The following is a 16,033-nucleotide window of genomic DNA, read 5'->3' as shown; positions in this document are numbered from 1 at the left end:
TAACTTTTTTATCCCGTTTGAATTGAGCCATGATATAGCTACACATATGTTTGCCAATTTAAAAGATAATTTGCAGTCTCAGTTTCTTGTAAAACTGTTGAAGTATAAGAATGGAAGACTACTCACCCCAAAGTCGCATGAGTGACGTCTCGCTAAAGCTACGATGCCGGTGTGTTTTGTACAGGAATGTAATGTTACTGATACAAGCAACAGGTCTTACTTGTTCTTTTGCTTCCCGGCTGATAAAAAGACACGGGATAAAACACATCAGGTAAGATAATGTTACATGTGTTGTAGAACAGATCTATGCTAGCTAGCTAGCTAGCTAGACGGGATATGTAGCTTACTTAGCTGTTTCACACAACAGTGATACTACGGAAAACTGACTTTCTTTACTTGCAAAATTCTTATCTTTTAAATTGACAAAATTTTTGTGCTAAGCTAAGCTGTTGGCTGAAGCTTCATATTGATTGTACACACAACCGTGGTATCAATCTTCTCATCTAATTCTCTGCAAGAATGCCAATGAGCCTATTTCCCAAAATGTCAAACTATGGCCTTTAATCAATGTGCTTACCTTCTCCAAGCAGTATATGCAAAACATCAATAAGACATTGCACCATATGATACAAATTTAAGAGCAAAAGAGTTGCATTTATATGAAAGAGCATTGCAAGATTTTATGTAAACACTGTAACATTGAGAGTTTAGTAACTACTTATGCTAAAGCAAAACTGCATTTAATAATTCACACTAGCCTTTAATTGTTCTCTGACTTGTTCCCCTCCTACACCCGGAAACATTTACATCTTATCATTCTATCATCGCTGTGTCTTGCTTGTGAATATCCAGCATGATCTCTTTTTAGTTCAAAATACACATACACCATCACAGCAGAACTAAGACAGAGACAATATTAAATACGTTCAAAGAGTTTGATAAGTATTTATTTGTTCGAAGTGTCAATGTTTATTTTAAAGCTGCCTTGGGGCATTTGAGTGGGTGGCAGACCAGTTTATCTGCTGCTAAACACATTCTTTGGAGCAGTTTGGTAAGCACCACTATGATAGTGCTCTATTATACAACTCAATTTGTAAACAGACTTCACAATTTGAAAGAGTGCAAATTATATACAGTTTTGTGTTTGCTGTTGTATGATTTTCTTCAGCAGCAGAGGCTGTGTGCACTACAGTGACGACAACATCCTGCTCTCACTGATGCCTGAGGTGAACATTAGCTGTGTTTAGCATGGGCTTTCTGCTGGTGGTTACATTTAAACATCTCCCAGAGGTGGAAATGTTTTTTTTCACATACTGGCTTCATGCACCAGTGAGTTTCATAATAGAACACACCTGCGACTCTATCCTGCTTTTTAATTGTACTAGCCTGGCCCATGTGTGTCAGTCTCAGAGGACCTCTGCTAAGCAGCGGTCAGTACCTTTGCTTGCTTCCAGCCGCACCTGCCGGCTGCTTTTTCTGTTCTCCACCCAGGAGTTGTGTATGATGGTGCCCCCTGGTGAAGGGTCTACCTGGAGCAGGGACACCACCCTTTTCTTAACCTTAGCACGGAGCGCACGGCGTAGCTTCTGTCGGGTGAAAGCGTAGAGCAGAGGGTGGGAGACAGTTGTGCCGTAGGCCAGGGCTAAGAACCAGAGGCGTAGGCTGACCAGGGCCTCACTAGGGCCTATTCCCAGGATAAGCATGTTGGTCACAGAGAGGGGGGCCCAACAGCCCAGAAAGGTGGTGATAATGATGAGGGACATCTTGAACACCCGCCTCTGCCTCTCGCGTCGATCCCTGTGTCGCCGCACTGCCCGCCTCAGGGCAATGATGGCCGACACAGAGGCCTGGACGCTCGTGGTGGGCATTGCGGTCACAGCGCCTGTGTCAGAGGTGACTAGTGGAGCAGAAGAAGACAGCGCAGGCGGGGAGGTAGCTGTGGGGGTGGGGGAGGAGGAAGGGATGAGGGGAGGATGGCTGAGCTGTTTAGTACCATCTGTGGTGCACTGCTCCCCTCCTACCTCCCCACCATTATTATTCATTCTGAGCCCCGCCTTTTTTTTCTGTCTCTTGTGGGGCCCCCTGAACTGCTGGCCCTTCTTCATGTGGGAGCCAATGCGGATGTTTAAAGCCCTCAAAATTCTGGAGTAGGTAAACAGCATGACTGCCACTGTGGTGAAGAAGATGGGTACCTGCAGGATAAGATGGAAATGCATACCCAGGCCTGTGTGGTAGTCCTGCCCGCCAACACAGAGCAGTGTCTGGTTACGCCACGCTGGCACCACAGTGGAACTGATACCATGTGAGGACAACGACAAGCGTGTCACCTTCCCTCTCTCCTCTGCTCCTTCTCCACTGGACCACTGCACCTCTAAGAATGGGATAAAAAACACAGCTACCGAGGTGACCCAAACGGCAGCCAGGAGCAGCGTTGCTCTATGTGTGGTCAGCAGCCTGTTGGCAGGCCGCACTGAGATGTCATATCGGTCCAAGCTGATGACCAGGATGTTGATGGCTGTGGATATGCTGGCAAAGGTGACACATGCCTCGTGGAAGCAGCAGAGCAGGGCCAGGTTTGGTCCTGGAGGCAGCAGCACAATCACCAGAGTGATGGGCAGACACAGCACACACACAGCCACATCCAGCACATGCAGATTGACAGTCACCATATTGCTCACCGAGTCCACTAAATTGGATTGAGAGAAGTAGAGCACCAGCACCGTCAGGTTGCTGCTGAAACCCAACACTAGCTCCAGCATGAGGAAGGAGGTGAGCGACACCTGGAAGCCCAGCGAGTATGGCGTGTACCAGGATGCCGGGCTGCTGGGCAAGCCCCCTCCTTCATGCTCCTGAAGGACTCCCATTCCCTCCAGGCTGGCCACCGTCCCGAGCCAGTCACTGGAGGCTGGGCCTGGGGTGTAGCTGTCAGTCTCCATGACGACCTCTCAGCCCTCATATATTGTATCTGTCACACTGTTGATGAGCTCCCATGATGCACCAGGCTGAGCCTCCATGATGCAGGGATGAATAACAGCTTGGTGACAGCGCTGGGAAGACAGGAACACAATTCAGACAGATGAGAAATGAAATGTTGAGGAGAAAGCATGTCAGACATCTCAACATTACTTTGGATAGAAAAGTCAAAACAGACCCATGTTGACCAAAAGAAGAATATCTATCTATCTATCTATCTATCTATCTATCTATCTATCTATCTATCTATTTATCTATCTATCTATAGATTGATTGTTATAAATATGCATATATCATCCAGCGTCTGCAGATTGAACAGGTGCTGCATTATGCATCAATCCAGCCTTCAATCTGTCTCCTATCAGTATGCCTGATTACCATTTAGGCTCAGCCACAGCCTGAGACCTGCACACAGGCTGTTAGAACCGCAGGCCGCCACAATAGGCCATCAGTATGTGTACTGGAGCTCAGGGGAATGGGCTTTTGAATGAAGATAAGTAATCAGACCAATCAACTGCCCTCTCAGTGGATCAGTAAAAACAACACATTCAGCAACGGACACAAAAAATTGGTTACGATCTCTAGTCTGCCAGCTGTAGCAGACTACATGATTTATGTGAAATACCTCTACTGCCAAAAGAGTATATTTATAACATAAGTGTTGGAATGTTTCAGCCAAACTGAGTTAATTCATTTTTGTATCAGCGACAGCGTCACATCTGAAGAGTTAATTCACTAAATATACTGTGGAAGGACATCAAGGTATATCTGCAGAATAAACCAAAGGTAAACATCAATCATAAAGCAGATATAAAGCAGATTTCAGGGAGATTTATGTGATTAAAAACAGGTACAACAAAGTTGTCCAAAGTTTAAAAAAATATGTCCATCAGCACTTCAAAAGCTCACCAACATATCTTGTTTGTTTAATATGAACACAAATAAAAATGTAAACATGCTTTTAGGGGGAGTTCCTGTACATGCTGTAACTATTTCTTGACAAACAACAATCTGTCTGCCAAGCACATACTGTCTGTGCAGCATCTCCGTTGGTTGACCAAAAAACTCACTGTAGCAACAGTGTTATTGGTCCAGAAACAGAATTAGTTACACCACTCACGACGCCACGACAAATTGTTGTTTTCATATTTCATATTTGTGTGCTGATAAAACAAACTGATCTTTAGTGATCAAAGTGATCTTAAGAGGTGGTGGTAGGCATATGTGTGTTGTTTTGAAAGAGCTAGGCTAGCTACTTTAAACTAGCTATTGCTAAACTATTTACGTTACGACTCTAGCTATATACTGTACATTACGCACGGCCAAACATGGGCTACGTTCACACCGCAAGTCTTAATGCTTAATTCGGATTTTTTGCTCAGATCCGATTTTTTTGTTTGGCTGTTCACATGACCTTTTAAAATGTGGCCTGTATCAGATTCCAGTGGGAACTGTTTGTGGGAACAATAACAATGACATCAGACGCAGCACGCTGTTGCACTAAAGTTAGGGAGGTTATGGAGGAAGTAAACATTTGACACTGCAGCCACGTTGCCCTGTGTCCCCGTTTTGAATTCTGGTTGTGGTGATTAAGGGTGGTGGCTCTAACTTATTCTTTAGTAACAATGGCATTAAATGGAGGACAAAAAAAAACTATTTGTTGACTTCAATTAAATATCAACCAACAACTAGACTGCTGTCATTCAGTGCTGCAGCTCGCAGGTCATTGATGACTTTTGTCGTGCTTTTTTGTTATAGCTGTTAGACACAGCCTGTTGGTACACAGGCACCAGTATCTTACTGTTGTATTGACAACCACAGGATTAAAGGCAGTGTGCACTGTGCAGAACACAGCTGATTAGAGGGTGGCTACTGATTGCACCTGTGGGAAATCAATTGAATGATTAAAATCACAGCTTCCTTTCCCCTAATATCATTAAAAGGTGAACATTTCAGCATCAAGTGTTTAAAACATTTGTTGATGACCCTACAGATCTAACAGATCAACTCTTATCTGCTGGCAACAAGACATTCGGTTGAGCGATGGACTCTCCCAGTTTCTGTTGCCAAGGAAACCCTACTACAGTTCTGGCAGAGGTGCCATAGTATCAAAGTGTGTGACACTGAGCTCGTTGGTGATGCCATGCTAGTGACAGGGAGATGGTAGAGAAGTAGAGTTATATCTCTGAACTACAAAAAAGCTTGAAACATGTTACATCCATACAAAAATGATAAGGGAGACAAAAACAAATTCACATACTGACATACAACATGTCTGTTTGTATGTTGACTTTCATGTGTTCCTGTTCAGCAGAATGGGGGAGGAAAGGGAAGATCAACAGCAAAGCAATATAAGCCAATTATAGACGTCATGGAAACAAGAGGCAAGTTTCTACAGAACTGTTTAAGCTAGCGAGGAAACCGTGGGCAGATACAGATTTATGGTTTAGCTTAAAACTGTTTTTTAAAGAGAGTTATCTCAGGGGGTTATTAGAAGAAATGAAAGGAGGGATACTGGGGAAAGTAAAGTTTTAAAAAAAAATTGAAGGTGTGCATAAGCTCAGCCCTGCAGCCACTTTGCTTGACTCATTTTGGAGGTTTTCCAGCTGCTCCATTCGTGGTGCACCGATCCGATATTAAGATTGGATATCGGTCCCGATATGGACAAAATAGCTGGATCGGGGATTAGATAAATTAATAGATCCACGGGCCGATCCAGTTTTGATAGTTTTTTCCCCTCTGTCGCATGTGTGTCGCATGCTGGAAGAGTTGAGTGTATAAATACATAAAAATCCAATACATTACATCTATGTTATTTCTCTTAGTTAGGAAAGTAATGTTCAGTTAGGAAAGCCTGGTGCCTTTAGTCTCTTCCACATGGTGGAAGGAAGGTATAAAGTGGAAGGTATACAGTGTATTATTAATTCAACAACAGTATCAGATCGGTATCAGGTATCGACAGATACACAAAGTCCAGTCATCGGTATTGGTATCGGGACTGAAAAAGTCAGATTAGCGCATCCCTAATTTCCACCAGAGGCTGGAACTGCAGAGTGAAGATAAGGGGGTATGGGAGTGGGGAGTGGGGAGTGGGGAGGGAGGGGGGTTGTCAATCGAAAATGTAGAGAAGTGGTGGATTCTTGTTTAAAAGAAGGCATGCATCACCTGGAAGTAGGACATCTGAAAAACATGCTGGAAACCTGAGACAGATTACAGAAAATGTGAGGGAAGGAAGTAGAAAAGAAGTGTGAGCCAGGAGCCTGGTAAACAAGATGTCCCAGTGGGCAGAGTGGCAGCTTTTTTTTCCACTCTAAAGTCCTACATCACTAACTGCTGCTGGTTTCCTGGTTGCCTCCAGAACATACCGCTTATGTCCCAAAAGACTCTACTTACGATTGCCTGAGTGAAAAGCATGATGCCTGCACGGGTAAGATGCTAAGCACAGAAAAAGTGGACAGATATTTTGCCAATCTTAAAATTGCAGCGGAAAAGCAATCCGGTCATAGAATAGAGACCGGAGCTCTATGATACACAGGTTTTCCTGTAATATAAGCATTAATGGTTTGGCTGTGCTAATTTGCTTTATTTTTAGGGAGTTTTGGTGTGATTTTTAAACAGTACCTTTTTGTAACAAGTTTTCTACTTGAAAAGAATCAGTTACATTGGTTTTCTGTTTTTCTTTCGGTTGAGTTGCAAAGGGCATTCATGTGAAGCAGAAGTGTGAAATATCAATAAATATGACCCTGCTTTGACCCAAAGCGCCTCATGTCTGACCCTGGAGAGCACTGGGCTGTTTCACACTGTTCTTTATCCTCAAGTTTGTTATTAAAGCGTAACTCTCGCCAAAATGCAACCTAGGGTCTTTTTGTGAATGTACCCGAGTGAAACTTTTGTTTAAAAGCATATTTAGGACGGAATCGCCACTTTTAAGATTTACCATATTTTTGTTTTTCGGTCAAATGGCCTTTTGAATGGGAGGCATGGGGCACTTTTATGCTAGCATCAAAATCACCGTAGCTCTTGTTGTTTCCGGCCGCAGCCATTTTATCAGTCAAAAACAATCAATTTCTGAATGCAACATAACAGGGAGGAGAGTAAAGATGGAAAGCTCCTAAAGCTTAGTTCCATATAAATGCACGGATTATTTCAGGTTTTGTCGTTATTGAAAAACAATATTGACCTCGTAGTTGAAAAAGGAGCCTCACATGGAGTCCGTTCATTCGCATTCATATATCGACTCGTTTTGACTGCCGAGGTGGTAGCGGCCGGAAACAACAAGACCTACGGTGAGTTGTTCAAAACCTTTCTTTTTACTAAATTCTGGGTACATAAACAATGTTCTCAATGCTTTCGTTAAGGTGTAGAGACCCTGGTCATACTTGGAGCAAAGTCTCATGTTGTGTCGAGCCTTCTTAGTGTTTTAAAAATAGCTATTTTGATGCGATCATAAAAGTGCCCCTAGCTCTCTCATTCAAAAGGCCATTTGACCGAAAAACGAAAATACGGTCAATCTTAAAAGTGGCGATTCCGTCCTAAATATGCTTTTAAACGAAAGTTTGACTCGGGTACATTCACAAAAAGACCCTAGGTTGCATTTTGGCGAGAGTTACGCTTTAAGAATGTTGTCCCTCTTTGAATCTGAGTGATCTTAGGCTTTGCAAAGCACTTTTTTATTTCCAAATCCAGATAAAACCTTGTGAGAAAGCAACTCCACCACTGCTGAAAACTAACTGTCAGCCGGAGGCAGACGAGTGTGAAACCAGGTGCCTTTCTTAAGATGGCTTCCTAATTATGTCGCCTGTGAGTGGAAGACACTCACCAGGGTGTGCTCCAGGTGACTGTTTGTGTGACCATTTTCTAGCTTTGCAGAAGGCAATTATGTCACCTAGACCCTACTGAGAACCGGGAAAAGGTCAAGGAGATGGCATTTAATCAGTGGCCCCATCTCAGCAACACCTTCTCCATTTAACCTCTGACATTGTAATGAGGTCGTCGGAGGTGGGCAATTACACATTTTCATAAAACAACTGAATATCAGGTGATAATGTCAAGAACCAAGAAGTTATGTGATTTTGTGATGTGAGTTTTCTGAACGGATCTGCATTTTCCAGTTTGAATCCTTAATTTAGAGCCTTCTGAGGCTAACACTAGAGGCTTGCTAGATGGGAATTTTGGTACCACTCTGGTATGCATCTTCTCATCTAAATCTTGGCAAAAAAGCAAATTTAGCATAATGTCAACCTATAGCTTTCACCAAAATGCACCCTAAAACACTCAGTTTTTAAAAAGCTATGTGTGCTGTACCTTTGGCACATTTTGTTGTTTGATAATAAACTGATGTTAATCTTGGTCATATCTACAGTTGATGCCTGTATTTTTTGTGCAAAATGCAAAGATGTGCACATTACCATGTGCAATATGTAAACATATTCATGTAATTCTGTACAGCACTTCTACATCACATCTGAGTCCTAATCTTTCATTTTTGATTCAGTTAGGAGTGTCTCTTTCGTTTTGATCTTCTTTCAGCTCTTAACCTGTTTTATGGATGCTTGTTTTGTTGCTTTGGGATTTTGTTTATTGTCAATGTTATTCAGGATAATCAAGTTGAACATTAAAACTTTTCAGCGATTCAGAAGCAGTAGAAACAGAAACAGTAGACATCAGGTTCTGCTAACAAACTTAAAAAGCAAGAACTTCTTTATGCGTCTATAGTTTTACACCAACGTTCAACAACCACAAAGGTGAAATCCTTTATAAAGAGGAACAGCAATTTCTATTTTTGCTTCTCCACCTAAATGATTCACGTTTCGTTTTATGATTCAATAGTCAGACTTGAATGCAATAGAACTGGTTGCTGCAAATTGTAGAATGTAATTCTGGGATATGTAAAAAAAATCATTGCAAGTTGTGGAAAAATGAAATAAATGTTTTAAATTACAACACTTTACAGTGCATTAAAGCCTCAGCAGGAGGGTTAATTCACAAACTGGTACACCACATCCAAAGCTACCACTTTCTACACTTATCTAGGTGATGCCCTACAACCGTTTCCCCGCTGGTGTAGGGAAGCCAGAAAATATGTGATGAGAGACTGTATAACATGTATACATATAGCATTCCCCCGGAGCAGCAGCACAAAGAATAAAATACAGTGAAGATAATCTTAATATTCCTGTGAGACAAGCTGATGTAACAGGTTGTCAAAATGATATATAGTGAGAAGATAGAAATGCTGAAGGTACACGAATAGTAATGGGGAATACAGATTTAATGTAGGATTTGCATGGGAATACTGTGGAAAATTGTGTTTTAATCAACCACACTAAAAAAGGATCATGATTAAATCAAATCAAGCAACAAGTGTTTGATATTTGACTCTTTTCTCTCTCAGTGGAAACCTAAGCAGATCCAACCTTTCAATTGTATTCTGTCACTAATAACGTTCATATTACTGTAATGTTAAACCTATGCAGTTGTGGAATGTAACTAAGTACATTTACTCAAGTACTGTACTTATTAAAATGTTTATGGTACTTTATTTTTATGTTACTTTATTCTTTCACTCCACTACAATTCAGGGCCAAATATTGTACTATTTACTCCACTTCATTTATTTGACAGCTTTAGATACTAGCTACTTTGCAGATTTAGATTATGAACACATATACATATTAATTAAACAAATTAATAATATGAACACAATGATCATGGTGGGCATTTAATGAATCTATCTACATTTTTTTTGTCTACTTTAGGTTAGGTTAGGTTGATGAAATAAAGTGGACCACCACAAAATTTGGCAGAAACTTGATTTTAACAAGACATGACTCATCAGGAAAGCAGTGCACAAGAATAGAAAGAACAGCATTTAAACCTGAGTGTCTTTAGTGTGAGGGGGTGAGTAATGACAAAGGTATACACACACACACACACACACACATATATATATATATATATATATACTCCCTCTGTGCAACACCCACCAGCATGTGTGTTAGCACAAGGGTAAAAAACATAAGCTGTCTATTTGAGCACTCTCTCCAGTCACCATGACATGACGGAGACAAAATGTCAAGTCAAAGCACTTGCAGGCCACTGCTCACCCTCGGCGCAGTTGGCCTGGGAGAGCAGCATACACATATTACTACATTAGTGCACACACACACACACACACACACACACACACACACACACACACACACACACACACACACACACACACAGATGTACAACAGGACACCTGCTGAGTCTAAGTGCTCTTGTAGCTGTAGAATAAATACAGATAGGACAAAAGTATCATCTGGAGCAGCATTGGAGTGTATTACAGGGTTGTAAATGTAAGGGATTATTTTCTCTGCCAGCAGATGAAATGTAAAAAAAATATGAATTGAATAAAGAATCCCCACTGAATCTGACTCCCAGCTGCTTGTCTGCCATTAACAGGCCAACTCTTTGTGGCATGACTCCGACCTTTATCATTTTCAAGATTAGTATCATCATGTAAACTGTAATAAGCATTTTAAATGTGAATGAATAGTTCTATACGGCTAATATGTCCATTGTATGCATAGTTATATAGACCCATAATGGGAAACGGGATTATGCAAAGCCCTACTGGGACTGCACACACACAATCTGAAATAATCACACTGTCAAAATTAAAGCTGGTGGTTTGACAGAACAATCTAAACTCAAGGGTTGCTGCTGTTTCCACAAATATGTGCAAAACAGGCTTTATCCTCTTTTGAAAAATGGAAAAGTATTCACAATAGCTGCAGAATCATTATAGTTTAGATTGCTATAACTCATATTCTGTTTGTTCTTTATTTGTGTATGGCCTCCAAAATATTTAAAACTTTGTTAAACAAAAAAATGAGTTGCCAGTTCTACAACACATACTATTATACTATATAATACTGTATGTCTTATGATCTATATAAAGAAATAAACACATGCTGCGTCCCGACACTGAACCCTCACTGCTGTGTTAACAGCAAGGGTGCGAGCAGGGTCAACGGTCCTCTTCATTCTGATTGGTTTATTGAACCTGTGTCCAGGGTTTTTACAACCCTTAATTGTGGCCGGAGGAGCAGCTGTAAAAAGCAAGCTGGACGGCATGAAATATTAAGAAATACAGAGTGCTTTAAAGGGAAAATATGAGGGAGAGTAGAGTAAAATCAAGCAAACCCTCAGCTTCTATAGGAGACTCATCTTTAATGAATGTGTCTCTTAAAATGACCAAGGAGAAGTCTGATAGATAACTTGCACATATAGTGAGTGAGTGCACCTATTACCATTTTAGTCATTGACCAGAATACACTACAAATCCATTATTCAGACACTCTCCAACAACGGGCAATTCAGGCTCGAGCAAAGCCTCCAGGCTCTCACTGAGGACCTTTGTGTTGTCCTGCGACCTGAATGATTTACTGCTGAGCTGAAATATGGACCTGAAATAGTCAGCCATTGAAAACTTAAGCTTGGGGAAGAAGCAATTGGGGGAAAGGAAGAAATGGAGACAAGCGAAAAGAGAAAAGGTGTGTTTCAACCGACAGATGGATAAATGCTCAACAGAAAGCCATTTAATGAAAAATGATGGTTACTTAAGGAGGCAATTAGAAGACAATTTATCCATGTGTGTGTCAGCTGGCGACAGCAAGAAAGAGAGGGGATGATGATGTTGTATTGACACACACACGCACACACACACACACACACACACACACACACACACTTACACAATTTCTGTCTTCAGCAGGATTTGCTTTCCTTCCTTTATGTTCACAATCAAAGCCGTCCACAGAACACGGGGACGGTGTGGCGGAGGAGACACAGCTTAGACCCAAACGCTTTCATCAAGACTTCTCTCTTTTATTCTTTTTTCTTTCTTCCACCCCCACACTGTTGCAACCAACCCCTCCTTTCTCGATTAATTCTAATCCCGCCTGCTGTGTCTTACTGCATTTAGTTTCACTTTCATTGTCTTTATTTGTCCCTCTGTACATCTCTCTTTTTAATTTGTTGTGTTCTTTGACATAAAACACTGTTGCTTGTGACAGCTGAGAGAGAAACTGCATGATACAGCATATGGATTGTACGAGAGTATAAATCGGAATTATTTGATTCTGTGACGGCAGAATGCATTTCCGAAATGTTGAGCAGCATATTGTCCCATCTGTCAAAACTGGATACGGTTCGCTTTACTGGCTTTACAAGGGCTTTACAAAACACAACACCAGCATTAATACTAGCAACGATAACTTTAATTTAAAAGTATCTACCAATTATTTTCTCGATTAAACATTTGGTCTAAAAAATGAGTGAAGGCTCTTCATGCCACTGTTCTCTCTCTGCTGTAATGCTCTTTATTTAATTTTTTATTTCTATCTTTATTTTTAATTTCATTTAATACATACTGTGTACATATACTTATACTTATATTGTTTATACCTATACTTATATTGTTTAAATATTCCATCTAGAGAATGTGTGACGTGCACCAACAACACCAAAACAAATTCTTTGTATGTGTTAAAAAAACGTACTTGGCAATAAAACCCTTTCTGATTCTGATTTCTCAGAACCCAAGGTGACGACTATAAAGTGCTTGTTTTTCCCAACCAACCCGTAAAAATATACTGTAGTTGAGATTGAGAAACTGAAACCAGATAGGCCTGTTTTTGTGCATTGTACTTTGCAGATACATTATCATAATCAAATTGTTGATAAAACTTGATAACCACATTTTGGATGAAATAAGTCAAAATAGACCTGCAGGGAACAAAATTCTTTTAGTGTATACCTTAATCTGTTTCGTATTAAGGTATACTGTGCATAATTGTAGTGACTTTAAAGGTTATTTAACAGACCTGTGGCAAGTCCCAAAGGTCTCTTATGCCATTCATTCTGCTTTGATAAATGAATGATTAAGGTTTAACCAGGGCTGTAGTACTTGATAGAAAAACATCTCAAGTCCTATGTTTTACTATTGTCTTGGACTTGTCTCTGACTCGGCCATTGGACTCGTCAATAGTCTCGTTGGTCTCGACCGAGTCCAGCACTATATGCTTTGTTTCTAAAGTGACCTCCTTCAAAACTAAACCATTGATGAAGCATGCTTGTTCAGAAAACACGTAGTAGTTTCATTCAAAATCCATCAAGAACGGGCATTGGTATTGGTCGCCATCATCAGGCATCAATCAGTTTCATTTTGTCCACAGACGTAATGTCAGCGAGCACTTTGTACTATGAATTCTTCAGGACAAGTAATAAGTTCAAGAATGGGAACGTGTCACTGTTTTTTAGTGACACCTTTGTTGCTTGTTATTTGTTACATTTTCCATTGGCAGTCCAGAATGTTCTTGTTACACCAGTATAACATCTAAAATGTGAAGTTGCACTTCAGTTTTATGTGACTTAATTGAAATAGTTATACTTAAATAATATGGCTTTATTTTGAGCCTACATTGCTCTGCACTTGCTTTTTGTATCATTACAAATGGTAATAAAGCTAAATGATCATCTTAAAATAGAAGATACTGTCTCTCACATCACATGAATTATGAACAGGTAAGAAAGTGCTCTTGAAGAGGATTCTTTTTGTTCTGTCTCGGTCTTGACTGTCTCTCATTTGGACTCTGCCTTGACTTGGACTCGAACCGCTTTGGACTTGGTCTTGACTCAGTCTCGACTAGTCCTGGTCTTAGCCTTGTCTTGGACTCGACAAAGGTGGACTTGACTACAGCCTATGGGTTTAACTATGTAATTAAAGTTGTTATTGATTCTTACCTAAAACTGATAAGGAAGGGGAGATAGAACCATATCAGCAACTATCAGACCCTGACGGGCAGTGAGAATAGATTACGAGAGGTTTAAGGCATTTTATAGATATTTGAAGGCATGTTTGGCCCCTCAGATGTTGGCACACAAATGCACAAATGCAAAACATCGCAAACACACACACACCATCCAAACAGACAACCAATCTTTGATAGGCTGCAGTATGCATGGTGAGATGTTTCCAGCGGACTGCAGTGAACTCCCTCAGGAGCGTGGGAGAAATACACAGCCTCAGAGCCCGTAACTGTGTCAAGCACACTCCCACATACAGCCCGTGGTTTCTAATAAAACCCTGATTCCTCTGCTAAATCGATATTTCGTGGAGCTCTGACTGCCAAACAGCACACAGAGCGGTGTGCTGCTGTGCACTGCAAGTAGCCATTCTCTCATCAAATAAACACATTAAGTTTGATATGATATGCATTACCAACACAGTGTTTCCAGTTTATAAAGATTTTGTTAAATATCTACACTTAACGTTAGGCCTATAGAAAAATTAAGAATAGCCAACGCTGCGTAAAAGTTCAACTAAGGCAAAACAAATTAAACAGCGCCTATATCCGTGAATTTTAGTGCACGTTCCTATCACACAAAATTATTTAATTGGCCATTTAAGTTAATGTTGGACTGGATAGGTGGGGGTACACCTGCGTGCCAACTGTTTGCCAAACGGCTGCGCAATTTTACACTAAAATGTCTTTCTCAGACTAACGTCTGCACACACAAAAACTGAGATGCTGCAAAATAAAAATAAAAAAAACAAATGGATTATTTAGCAAACCTGCACTCTTACCTCTTGAGTCGGAGCCGTGCGCTCAGTGATCCATGCCTGCAACCTGTGTGCTGATGGGAAGCGTTCCTTCTGCCCTGTGGAGCAGCCGAGCACATGCTCAGCAGCAACAGCAACAGCAACAGCTCCACCAGGGACCACCGACAGCAACACAGCTCAGTGGGACGGACGGGAAGAGCTCAGGCTCCTGCTGGATGCACAGAGGACCGTGCTGTCAGGATGACTTCAGCTGACTGACTAGAGGAGGAGGGATCTAGTATCGAGGTCATTTAGATTAAATTGGCTCAAAACTCCAAATGTGTCTGTGATGCTGGTCTTGTCTTTGAGGAGGTACTTTAGAACTTTAAAGCCCCAGTCAGAACTTTTCCGGAATGGGGTGGATGAAAATTCACATTTTTATATAGGCTATATAGCCTAGAACAGGGGTCTTCAAAGTGTTTGAATCCCAGGAGAGAGATGGAGTGTGACTACCTTACCTATAGGCCAGTAAGCCTATCGGCTGTGACCACAAATAGGCTGATTTATATTTGCTAATAATATGTTGGCTTAATGTTAAGACATTTTAATTTTTGAAAAAATTAAATAGTTTGGTGGCCCTCCTGCAGACACATTAAGCACTTTGTGGCTCCAAGGGGAGATGCGCAAAATCTAACAAACTGCCTCAAGTGATGTCACTTGAGTCCATGTCAGATGGAGCTGGGGACTACAAGTTTGAAAATTAAAACACCTGGAGTAGAGTTACAAAAAAGTGCATTTACCAGATCTCTGTAGTCCTCATCGCTGCTTGAGGCTACATTATCTACTACTAGCACATAAAGCATTCTGACTTAACAGTTGGTGCTGGTCTTGTGGCATTGTGAGTAATGTAGGCAGCAGGTTTTGACAAGGAATAAGTTGTATAAAATAAAATAAACTGCATAAGTTGCATGGATTTGGATCCCTTTTTTTTTTTAAATTGTCCATCGTGAGCCTGACAATGTCATAGGAGCGCAATGGTAAAGCAGACGAGTCACAAGTGGGGGAGTGACAACAGGCTCCAACCTTGTGTTTGTTTTTTTGGTGGTGTGGACCCTTTTGTTTGCATTTGGATCAGAGGTTGTGTCTTCTAATCACCACATCATTTACAGTACAGCTATCATTTTGAGGTCAAAATGTAAGGTTTACTAAGACAACAGCATGACTGGATATTTTCAGTTGGAGCATCTGCACACAGTGAAGGAACACTGAAGCACAACAAATGTAGATTACACCATGAGACAGTCAGCATGCACCTCATGACTCATAAGACAGGGGAGGGACCACAGTCATACTCCAACTCTTGACCTACTTAATATATACCTCATACATTTGTTCTCCCGGGTATATCAGACAGCCAATTTGGTTCAAAATCTGTCCACAGCTTTCTATTGCCACCTTCCATGATGAGAT

The 16,033-nt window shown here is 41.0% G+C and overlaps 1 protein-coding gene across 1 annotated transcript; it reads right to left on the bottom strand.

Moving 5' to 3' along the window:
• Window positions 1–400: 400 nt before the first annotated feature.
• LOC116035417 (G-protein coupled receptor 22-like) lies at window positions 401–14,965 on the bottom strand. Its single transcript, XM_031278430.2, has 2 exons — window positions 14,609–14,965; window positions 401–3,047 (listed from the first exon to the last, which is right to left on the bottom strand). The coding sequence occupies exon 2, from the start codon at window positions 2,934–2,936 to the stop codon at window positions 1,407–1,409; it is 1,530 nt and encodes a 509-aa protein (XP_031134290.1). The 5' UTR covers window positions 2,937–3,047; window positions 14,609–14,965; the 3' UTR covers window positions 401–1,406.
• Between the last annotated feature and the right edge of the window lie 1,068 nt (window positions 14,966–16,033).

This window comes from Sander lucioperca, chromosome 6 (assembly GCF_008315115.2).
Source record: "Sander lucioperca isolate FBNREF2018 chromosome 6, SLUC_FBN_1.2, whole genome shotgun sequence".
Classification (NCBI taxonomy): Eukaryota; Metazoa; Chordata; class Actinopteri; order Perciformes; family Percidae; genus Sander; species Sander lucioperca.
The sequence above is the reverse complement of the archived record's forward strand: the minus strand, read 5'-3'. Positions and strand labels throughout refer to the sequence as shown.

Excerpts from the sequence above, each read along its gene's own strand:
- LOC116035417 (XM_031278430.2), bottom strand. The coding sequence starts at position 2,936 with ATGGAGACTGACAGCTACACCCCAGGCCCAGCCTCCAGTGACTGGCTC.